Source organism: Pseudonaja textilis, chromosome 2, assembly GCF_049901715.1.
Source record: "Pseudonaja textilis isolate UNSWEBS1 chromosome 2, rPseTex1.2, whole genome shotgun sequence".
In the NCBI taxonomy this organism is placed as follows: Eukaryota; Metazoa; Chordata; class Lepidosauria; order Squamata; family Elapidae; genus Pseudonaja; species Pseudonaja textilis.
In genome coordinates, this window is record NC_141991.1 from 236,975,002 (window position 1) to 236,987,365 (window position 12,364).

Below are 12,364 nucleotides of genomic sequence, written 5' to 3' on the forward strand. Positions count from 1 at the left end.
GTGGGTGGGTGTTTGTGTCTCCCCACCACCACCACGGGTTCTGCAATGGCGTTTTTTTCCTTTTTTTTAACCCTGCTTAAAATAAGTTGGTATTTGTTGGGCCTCTTGAAAAGGGAGGGAATGTGAAGGTTGGGTTGAAAGGATGAAAGGCAAACAGGTCTCTCTTTTTTTAAAAAAAAAATCTGCCTTGGAAATAGTGACAGTCATTGTGTTTTATGGCAGGGCTATATATGCTAGGGATGCTTCACTCTGGTGAGTTGCTTGCTGAGATAGTCTTGACGTGGGAGGGGGGAAGCATGAGGACAACAAGTAGCTATTGACAATTACTGTATTGCTATTCTCTCCATCCTAGATTGTTCGTGCAACTTAATCTATTTCAGGTTCATTATTTAATCTCAGCTTGCTGTTGATGGCTATTAGCAGCCCTTAAAGCAAGTTTGAGTGCTTATGCTAGCACTATATAAATCTCAATGGTCTTTCTGAAGGCTTTCTGCCCCCCTCCTACACTCAGCTTGCAAATTGATTTGGTGAGTCAGTCTACTTGGAAATAGGCCTCTTTTGCGCTTAAGCTTGTTGATAAGCTATAAAAGCTTCCCTAACTGACAGTCTCCATAGATAGGCAAAAACTGTCTTCTACCATGATTAGATGTGGATATTAAGGCAAGGTGGCAGCTGGAAGTATCATCATAGTAACATTTTTGAAAAATTCAAAATTTTCAGAGATAATTTATAGGAATATATATGTTTCTTTCAAACTTAGAATATACAGTTGTAGTAAAACATTGGCATGCTATCTAAACAAAACTACTCAGTATAACATTTAATTGCTTGTTATTTAGCATATTTATATGCAGTATTACGTACATACTCCTTAAGGCAGTATCTATTATATTAAAATAATACAAATTACAGTACAAGAAAAACTCAGAAGTTATACGTTAGTCTCAGGATTGTTTTCATAGCAATATGTTCTTTCTGGAATAAAGAAACTGTAGCTTTTCTTCATTAGTCCAAATTGATGGAACAGGGCTGTTTTTTCTTTTTCCATGTTTTTTCTGGGAGGCAGAGTTGCATTTAGTCACTAATAAATGGCAAACTCACATTTGTTTTAGATACAGTTTTGGGTAGATAAAATAATAGATTCTAGCATACTGCATATTAGGATTTGCAAATCCTTTGTAAACTGAATGGGATATTTGATACAGTCTTGTTTATCAGAAAAAAGAATTAGAATAAGTGCATAAGCTTCTGACAAAATATGTAGTACAAAGAATAGTACAAGATAAATCCAGAAATGCACAATGAAATCCATAATTTTAGTTCAACGGATCTAAATGGTTCTACTGGAAACTAAAGGACATAATGCAAAAAGATACTGTTTATTCACACAGGGCATGTGATTTCTATGTTTGGACATTACTGCAGTGATTGCTGGACTTCACGATGGACGTCTTCATACTGCAGCTATACAATCTAAATTGGTGTTAAATTGTTTAGAAAATGACATTCAATAGAGAAAATGTTGGTTTAATTTAAATGGTACAATTCAAAAAATATTTATCATAGATTGTGTCCAGATACACATTTTGATATGCCAATTTTCTAGATTATTGAAGGAAAAATATACTGAAGTATCTTAAATGTCAAGTAGATTCTAGAGATCTTTTGACAACTTTTATGAGAATACTGAAAATGTATTGCACAGGAATGTTTTGTTTCTCTTGTGTATTATTCTATTCTCATTACAAGTACATTTACTACATAGTGTAATATATTCTGTTTCTTCAAATTTGCTTATATGTGTTCATGAAAGCAATTCAATGATCCTTGGATAATAGTGGTTAAATAAGTCCCCTACTTTTGATTTTTTTTACTTTGAATGGTGAAAGAAAGATTGAAGAAAGCTAGCTATGTTTAGCAGAATGTGGTCAGAAAGATAATTTGCATATTTTAAGTCATGGTTAAGTAATACATAATTAGCAGTATTATACAAGCAGTACTTTTAAGTTCCTTTACAGGTGATGCAAAGTGTTGCATTTTTGTCTTTATTCTGTGAGATCCTAGTCCCTGGGTTGTATCAGTTAGACAAAATTGTCTTGTAGAACTTAGGAAGCCTACCGTTTTTTCACAGTGCTCTATCAAACCATACTACCCCAAAGTAGATTAGATTTTACCTTGCAGGTCTTTGGGAAAGCTATTTAGACCTGGGTATTTTCCAGGCTGGGGGTGGGGTCAAATAATTATAGAAATTGAAACCAGATGTTGCTGATTTTCTTGGTTGCCATAATATCTTGTCCCTTTAAAAAAAAAAATCAGTGGCTATATGGTTTAACTTATCAGCTGCCCTGAGTTGTGTTTATGAGATGGTGACCACATAAATTGACTGAAATAAAGGCAATCAATAAAACAGGAATACGCTGCTTTGGTGATATGTTATGTCTTTCCTAAGAAGGAAGACTTAAAAGACCAAAAAAATGGACAAAGACCATGCAAACTACTTGGATAGTTCTTTTCATTTTTACATATAATATGCAGGTCACCTACAATTCCTTTGAATAGGCTTCAATAACTTAGAAATGAACATTTATATAAAGTTGGATGACTGAAAAATAATGGATAATGTGGGAAATCCACAATATCAAAATTTGTGTGTATGAATTTAAACTTTTGAATATCACATTGGAATAGTAATTCTGTATTGTCAAAAATGATTTAGGTTTGTGTGTGTGTGGTTTATTTTACTGAGAGCTTTATGGATTTTAAATTTTAAAACTTACATGATGGGTGACAATATGTGGCATTCCTAATTGAGTAGCATTAGGACATTTTGTAATCCAGAAAAAAACCCAGAACATCTATGAATACTATTTATAAACAATTACACTCAATATAATAATATAATTATTATATAATTTATATAATTATAAAAATATAATTTTTATAGAAGCACAAAGAAGATGAGAAGGCTGTCTCATGGTAGGATATGGGAAATAAATCCCATGCTTCTATAGAGCTACATGAATTCAAAGACTTAGGAATGAAGATAGAGTCAACATCTATTCCAATAGAATTTTGTTTCCTACAGTAACTCTCTTAATGGAAATCAAACTAGTCAATTTAAATATCCAATCCATTTAATTAAATATCCATTTAATTCTGTTGTGTCTTATTCAATTGGCAACAGTCTTCCAGAATTTTATTAAAAGAACTGCATTGATAACTTAAAATTTATTTTAAAGATTCTTTTAAAAACTGCATTTAAAAAATAGTGAAGGGGATTTACTGTAAGTTTAAACCTGGGGTTGTGTTCAGAAGCTTTGGTCTCAAACTTACTTTCTTTCTTAGTAATTTGATATTTCTCACTGTAGTCTGATATTTTCTTCTCTCATTATTTATTTATTTTTACTCTTGCTATAGGAAGGGGATGAAAGCTGCTTACAATCATGCTTGGAGTAAACAGCAAACCCCAGCACATATATTTTCTATCCCATATTTCTATTCCCAAGTGAATAAAATACATTTTAATGCATTTGTTAGATTTATATCTTGTTTTTTTTTATTTAGAAACTTGATTATGTATCAGGGATGTCAAACTCACGTTATAGTGATGTCATGAGATGTATAGGGACTTCTTTCCCCTTCGCTAAACCGGGCGTGGGCATGGCCAGCCCGTGACTCATCCAGCCCATGGGCTGGGCGTTTGACAGCCCTGGTAGATATGATCTTCCTTCCTTCTATTTTTCTTCACTAAAATTACCCTATAAAGTGAGAGCAAGTGATTGATTCAAACCCAGCTAGTTACCTTTGATGATAGAGCTTGGATTAACACCTGCTGCTAGTCTAACATTCAAACTGCTATACCACACAGAACTTTGTGGTAACAGTTAAAGGTATTGGCTGATTGGGGATATGAATCAACGTGTAACTTCAGGTATAAATGATGTCTCAGAGTCTAGTTTATTTACAGTAAATATTAGATAAATGTATGATGCAACAAGAAATATAGAATTGAAAATGAATATAACAAATACTAAAGTAATCTTGCTATAACATTTTGAACCATCTGAAGTTTCTGAGAAAAGCTGTAGGTAGAATGCATTATAGGGTATTAGTGACTATCTGAAATTTATAAAAACTGGAATAGCTGATACAGCAAACTTAAATGCTTCTGGATTATGAAGCAATCATTTCAAGCATTGAAATGTTTTCTTTAGCAACAAAACAAGTATAATGCCTTGGTTGTTATTTTTAAGATACCATTATAGCTAATATGATCTCTCCTCACAGCATAGACATGAGTGGATTGCTTGATTAGGTGCCATTAAGTTGGTGTTTAATGCTTAAAATGACATGAATTACTTTTTTTTTTTAAAAAAAAGTTCTGTTTTCATTTGTCTCAATGAAGATGCCAGGTGACAATTGCAAGACTTTCTGAATGTGGTTATCTATTAATTCATTTTATTTCATTAATTTTTTTATGTAACATTTTCGTGTTTCATGCAATTCATATGCAAGTGATGTACAATGGTAAATTTGTTAAACAAATGTGCAGTTTCAGGGCAACCCCATGTAAAGTACATTGCAGTAATCTAACTGGTTGGTATTGAGGAATAAGTTACTATAGCTAGGTATCCTTGCAGTAAGAAAGACTGAAACTGTACTATCCAGAGCTAAACTTAAATTCTTCTGGCTATTACCAGACTTCAGGCAGAAGGTATGAATCCAGAAGAATTACTGTGTACAAGCAGCAATTCCGTCTTATGTGGGTTCAAATTTTCTGTTATCTCTCATCCAAGTCTTCACAGGCTCCGTGCAGTTATTTGTACACAGGGTCCCTCTGTGAGGAAGATGGGCAGTTTCTAAATATGATAAATAAGGAACATCAAGCACATCTCTTAGAGTGTGGTGTAGCAGTGTATAATTAGGCATCACCAGGATACCACTATCATCTGAAATTGTCATATGACTTCCTCTATCAGTTTACTATAGATGTTAAAACACAATGAGGGGAGAATTGAATCGTAGCATTCCATGCAGTAGTAGCTGTTGGTTCAATCTCTCCTCCGACCTGCTATGGCAGACTGAAATTGTCCATTGAGAAAGGAGCACAATCATTGCAAAACAATACCTCCTATCCCCAATTGCAGGTGGTCCAACAAGATACCAAGAACAATGGTGTCAGAGGCTACAGTCCAATTCACTTACTTTTCAAAATGTTTGGGACCATGCTACATAACTGATGTACACCTGCTCCTTGTAATATATCATATACATGCCTTTAAAGCTTTGTGACCAGAGGATATTTTATTTCTACTTTGAGAAAAGACAAATAAAACTGCATTTTTGCTGTTAATTTGATCAAGCTGGAATATTTCTATTTTGCAGAGCCTTATTGGGAAAGCACAGGTATTCCTCATTTAGCAACTGTGTAGTACTGTGATTACTCTTAGTTATGAGAGTGATGATGTAATTTTGAAACCAGTCCTTGCATTTTTGACCTTTGCAGGTCTATAAAGCAAATGAAAGCTGAAGTTAAGATCATAAACATGGTTGCAGTTTACTTAGTGATCACTTCACTTATTGTCTGAGTTGCTGGTCCCAGTTGTGCTTGCTAAACAAGGACTGTCTGTAGTTTGATTTATTATTTTGCCAGTGAAATAAGATTTTCTAACTTATAACTCTATGAACTTGCTATTGAAATCTAAATAATTTTATAGCAAAATTATTTGAATCTAGAATTATTTTGGTAATCATCTCTCTATATAAAAGCGAAATACCACTTGCACATCATCACAAAATCTCCAGAACTGTAAATCCTACGAACTTGAAATTTGGCACATATGTTCCTCTTGGCTTCTAGGTGCTCGCTACGACAGGATTTTTCGAAATGACCATCAGAGCATTAGTATTTTGTATATTATTATTAACACACTCTGATGTTAAGGAGTTCTACTCCCCCTCCCCACCTGAAAAGAAATCTGTTCCAAATGCAAAACACAAGCAGAGGACAGGAGTTTCAGTTTCAATTTTAGTTTCATAGCAGCAGCCAACTTTAGTACAGAACAGTTGAATTAAGCCACACCCAGGCTCCTTGCTATCTCCTTGCTCACACAGCAAATACTGTTTCAGTTTCCAAACAGCCCTCAATTCTCACGCACTGACAGGATGCTAGCCAAATGAATACCAATGGATGCTGGTAGGCAGAGGCAGATTCCCCCCACCTTTATTTTCCTCCCCCAAAACTAAGCCTGATCACATAGTTTCGTAGCGAAGCACGAGTATCCAACTAGTGTTCTGATAAATGCTCAAAACAAAATATATATCACCCATATTATATTGTTGATGTTTAATTGTAGGACAGCAATTTGTTCCATCTATCATGCATCCTTAAAATTAAAGATTATAATGGTGGTATTTTTATATCAGTATTATTATAAATTCTTTATAATCTCTTGTTTGTAGCTTTTGCTTTTTAAATTTTATAAAATGTTTTCTGTCTTCCTATTTTTTCTCTTTCTCATACTTTTTACATTTTCTATGGAAGCACTCTTCTCATTTTGTAAAAGAAACTTTGGAATCTCAAAATTTTCTATTTAGAAAATAATTTTTTAAAAATTTCCTTTCACCAAAATTTTTAATTTTGCATATTATAGCAGTAACAAAATAATAAGATTTTTTTATCAGTACTCTTTGATTCAATAACTGTTTAGTTAACAGTGGTTTAAAGTTTCAACATCATTGGAAAAAGTGACAACCGATTCACACACTTGCATCCATCGCACCACTCCTGTGCTTAATCCAGTGGTGGGATTTAATTTTTTTTACTACTGGTTCTGTGGGTGTGGCTTGGGCGTGGCAGGGGAAGGATACTGTAAAATCTCCAGTCAGAGGGGGTATTTACCAGTTCTCTGAACTACTCAAAATTTCTGCTGCCAGTTCTCCAGAATTGGTCAAAACCTGCTGAATACCACTTCTGCTTACATCGCATTTTGGACACTTGACAACCAACTCTTATTTATGACTGGTTGCATTGTCTGGTGGTTATGGGATTGTCATTTGCTACCTTTTTTGCCAAACAGCTGCTAAACAGCTGCTGATTCACTTAACAACTACAGTGATTTACTTAATGACTACCATAAAACTTGTAAAATTGGGTCTGACTCAACTTACAACCACACCATCTAACAATGGAAATTCTGGTCCCCAGTTGTCATTTATCTGATAACTATTTGTACTGGATTGATGATAGCCAAATATATAATATTGTTCTGTACCATAGCAGTATATTATAGGGTGACTACCATAAAATAAAAGTGATTATTTTTCAGTCTTCAATTCAGCTTGAACATTTTTTTGATCAGAAAAAGGCACAAATGTATAAATAACAAAATAACAGTACAGAATAAATTTGCGTCAAAACATGGCAGGAATTCTCAACATTAAACATTAAGATAATTTAAAGAGTTACATTGTGATCTAAGGGATACATTTTTTTATTGTTTTGAGAACTATATAGTTTCTCTAACTGTATCTGTGTCTTATTTTTCTTGTAGACCCCTCCGATAACTTGAGAGAGATTCTTCAAAATGTGGCCAAATTGCAAGGGGTTTCAAATATGAGAAAACTTGGCCATTTGAATAATTTTACAAAGGTAAGTAATTTAGTGACTATTACAACATTATATTTTTTATTAGTGCATCAAAGAATATTTGTTTTAGAAAAATGATGGTTGAATGATGTAGCAATGGGATGATAACAGGGGTGGTATTCAAAATTTTTAACAACCGGTTCTGTGGGCGTGGCTTAGGTGGTGGGCGTGGCTTGGTGATCATGTGACTGAGGACATGGCTTGGTGGTCATGTTATTGGCTGGGCATGGCCAACTCAATATCACTCAATCACTCACATCGAGGCACGCATCTCCTCGCCTGGCCTCTCATGACTGTGGGGATGCTGCAACAGTCGTAAGTGTGAAAAATTGTCATAAGTCACTTTTTTCAGTGCCATTGTAACTTTGAATGGTCACTCCATACAAGCAAAGTACCAGCAAAGGAGGGGAAAAAACTCCAGAGATGTTCCTGAGACAGGAAGTCTAGTCCTTCCAAGCATGTAACAAGGGTCAACGGAGAAGCAGTTTCTGTAAGCAACACCAGAATGTTTCCTTCCTGCCTTCCTTACAGGATTAGGCCAGTAATTTCTTCTAACAACCAGTTCTCCAAACTGCTTAGAATGTTAACAACCGGTTCTAGCAAATAGATGCTCGTAGAATCCCTGGTAGAATCTGGTAGAATCCTACCCCTGGATGATAATGTCATCAAGTAGTAAGAGGATTGCTAAATTGTTTTAAATTACTTGGATATCCACAATTTGCAGAGCCTGAACAAATATGCCACAAATATGCTGTGATAATGAACGATAGATAGATAGATAGATAGATAGATAGATAGAGATATAGATTCTTGTGAAGACCTTAAAAGAGTTATGAAGCAGTGAGTTGAGCCTGCGGCTGTTACATGTCTACCTTTTGCAGATACAGGCATGTTGAAGGATCTGTTCACCCATATAATATATTTTTAAGATAGAAATTGAGATGTTGGAAATTAATGACTTATGTAGTGCTATTGACTAGGATTCTAGGCAAGGTATAACAGGTAGTAAGTAATAAAATGATAAAATAACAATATATTGTAATTCCAAATAAGACAGATTAATAAAAAGCATTCTGCCAGTGGTTCTACATTGAACAGTTTTCAAAAAGCCAGTTAATTTACACCATTCTGACAAACTATGAGAGGCGAGCCATGTGTGCTTTGGGATAAGTTATTTCAAAGGAGGAAGATCTCCTTCCTTTAGAATAGAATAACAGACTTGGAAGGGACACATAAGGATGTATTAATATTGGATGGATTTATTGGATATTGAATGTTATAATATAAATTAATCTAAAATATTAAATGTCTCACATAAAATGATAGAATAATAGTTATAGTCAAATAAATGATTAACAATGATAATAATACAGATGTATACATATACTAGATGGATAATATGAGAATTTATACAAACTATAAGGATGGAGATGAAGCACAAAAGACTTTATTTATTATTTATTTGGTTTGTCAATTGCTTACAAGATAATAGGTATAAGTAAAAACATAGTTATGAATACATGGATACATATAAGAAAAATTAAAAAAAATTAAAAGAAACAATAGGACAGGGATGGTAGGCATGTTGGTGCGCTTATGCATGCCCCCTACAGACCTCTTAGGAAAAGGGTGAGGTCAATAGTAGACAGTCTAAGGTTAAAGTTTTTGGGGTTTGGGGAAGAAACCACGGAATCAGAGTAACCAACCAACACACTGTATGCAGCTGGAAGATGGTTTTATGTTTTGTTTGTCTATGTTTAAAATAAAAAATTTAATTTAAAAAAAAAGACTTGGAAGAGACCTTGGAGGTCTTCTAGTCCAACACCTGCTCAGGCAGGAAACCCTATACCCGTGATGGCGAACCTATGGCAAGCGTGCCGCAAGTGGCATGCAGAACCACTTCTGTCGGCACATGAGAGGTCGCCCGGAGGAGCGCCACTGTGTGTGTGTGCATTCCCCCACCAGCCAGCTGATTGTCGGGTATCTGCTGCGCATGCACAGGGGGAGACGCATGAGGGAGATGTGCGTGCATGCGCAGAGGCATGCGTCATGCAGGGGTTTGTGTGTGCATGCACAGAGGCATGGTGGGTTGCATGCGCATGCACAGGGGGCGGGGAAGTTGTATGCACATTGCATCATGGGTGCAGGCATGCAAGTGCACTTTTGGCACACAACATGGAAAAGGTTAGCCATTGCTGCCCTGTACCATTTCAGACAAATGGTTGTGCAATCTCTTCTTAAAAACTTCCAGTGTTAGAGCATTCACAACTTCTGGAGGCAAGTTGTTCAACATTCACTAGGAGGGTAGCTGAGTCTACTGTTGTGTATCCCAAGGGGGATGGTTATGGCATAGAGTGTTTATTGTTTTTCATTATTTTATTTATTGGCTTAATGATTTTTATAAGCTGCCCAGAGTTGCTTACGATAGGCAGCCATAATATAAATCTTTTAAATAAAATTCATTATCAAGCTCCCTTCAGCTTTGTGAACCTTGTCACAGCGGTTGTTTCCTGGTCTCCTATATTGTCTGTCAGGCAAAAGTTATTTCTAAAGTACTCAGACTCTTTTGAGTTGTATGGTATATAATAGATAACAACCATCACTTTGAATTGCACTTGATAACCAGTGTAAGTCCCTAATACAGATTTTGTTCATAGACATTGAACAACGTTAGCTCAAGGGCATATGACACTCCTGAGATACATTGACTGCTGGTATCATGTGCTGCCTTTTTGCATTTTTAGAATCATTCAGAAGAAGGGCTGTATTGTTGCCCCCAAGGCTTTGATGCCCTAGGTCAATTCAGACTAAAGCTCTCCCTGCTTTTATTTTATATATTAGCTTATTTTATAAACTTTCTTCACAAAACTAAGCACATAAAGTGGAAGAGAAGTGTCTACATTATCTGTTATTTGAGCTGCTCTCTTACACTTTTACTTCAGAGGTGTCAATGCATTTTGTCAGTTTTATGGTATTTAAGGCCCAGGATACATTTTTCTTGCCACTGTTTAAAGGAGCTAATAACCTAATTTGATATTGAAGAATGGAACTTTGGATAAAACAGTAGCAGTGAAGGAGGATTCAGAATAATGTTGATGTTATTCTCTTCATCTGCAGCTTGTTAAAGTAAAAATTAAGATTTGAGAATGGGAACAGGGATTTCTGGAAAGAGGTTTAATCTTTTCTCCAAAATGGTGCAGAAAGAGACTCTGAAGATGACCAAAGCCAGCTTTTCAGGAAAAAGTCTGCTATCTAAATCTTTGGGGAGCAGGGAAGCTGTTCCAGTTACCAAAAACCTCATGCCACTGGGTGAATGAAAAATTTGAGAACATGCATAGTCATGTTGAATACAGTTAAGTTGTGGGTATGTTCTAGCATTCCCAAAAAAAGGCAGGTTCATTTAATAACATTTTTTGCAAGATTAACAGAGATGGTTCAGAAATTCTTTGTGCCTATATCCACATGAGTGTACAAATGCATTCTATTTCATTTTTTATAGTATTTTACCAGTATTCAAGTAAACAGCTTCTGTAGAATTGTCCACCCAAATTTCCCTCTACTGTCAAAATAGGTTTGAAATACGGAAGGATGGTGGATCATACATATGTCCAGTTTCTTTCTTGCATTGCTTTTATTCTGTTTAGACATAATTTTTAATATCCCAATCATATTCCTAATATCAAAAGAGCTGCCTCCAAGTTTTATGCAGGGATTCTTAGGTTTATTGGAATATTACTGTGATTAACTTGATGGTAGTTTTTAAAAGAAAAAAGGAAATATGTGAAACAAATGTTTCTGTTATATTGTAATTTAGAAATTCTGTGAATTAAATAAGTAAAACTGTGATGCTTCATGTAGTAAAAGTCACAATTAAACTTCCCAAAGTTCTTTAATCTTCTTAAAAATAATATTTTCAGCAAGCCATAATTATGTGACTTCATTGATATTGTGGAGACTATATGGAGGCAGTCTGACAATTATGTTTTATATAATTCAAGAACTGCTTTTGAATTAGGAGCTGCGATGGCGCAGTGATTAGAATGCAGTATTGAAACAAAATTATATTGGTGACTTTTGCTTTAAAAGTGGTAGTAGCTTTGCCAAAAAAATGAATTAGATAAAGATGCGAGTGATAATAATTTTTTTAAAATTCAAGATTGTGTAGAGTTGTGTGATGTTTGCAGAGAAACCAAAGAATTCGTACATTTTTTAAATTTGTGTCTTTTAGGGTAGTTGGAGTAATTAAGTTAATTTTAGAATCTTGCATACATCTGAAAAATAAAGAATGTTTCAGTCAATCCAGATATCAATAGCTTGGTTTTTTTAAAATCATCTTTCAAAATTTAATGTTAATGACAATAATTCAGCCAGGCTATTTCTTTCTCTTCTAATAATATCTTGGAAAAATGCTCAGGTTGGTTAACTGGGAAGCAGTGTAGATGTGAGGAAATGGTTGGTTGAACTTGCTTATTGAAAATTGTTTTAATTCTGTTGTTGAAAGTACTGAAATTTATATCTTGCAGCTTCTTTGTAATGCTGGTCATACTGAAGAAAAATTAGGTTTTACTTATGAAGATATCATCATATGGTAAGTGTTATCTGTTGTAAATAGTAATCTGATGATTGGAATTCTGGATTAAAGTAATAACAAATCAGAAAGTGGTTTTATCCAGAGAAGATGGTTTGTGATAGAATTAGAACAAAAGGCTAGAAATT

At 34.7% G+C, this 12,364-nt stretch overlaps 1 protein-coding gene across 3 annotated transcripts in view; it reads left to right on the forward strand.

Annotated features, from left to right (window-relative positions):
• RICTOR (RPTOR independent companion of MTOR complex 2) overlaps nucleotides 1–12,364 on the forward strand; it is a 49,196-nt gene that overhangs the window by 881 nt on the left and 35,951 nt on the right. For all 3 annotated transcript variants that reach the window (XM_087927360.1, XM_087927358.1, XM_087927359.1), the window contains exons 3-4: nucleotides 7,554–7,651; nucleotides 12,172–12,236. In XM_087927360.1, the coding sequence (XP_087783486.1) occupies nucleotides 7,554–7,651; nucleotides 12,172–12,236 (163 nt within the window). The remainder of the gene's footprint in view (nucleotides 1–7,553; nucleotides 7,652–12,171; nucleotides 12,237–12,364) is intronic.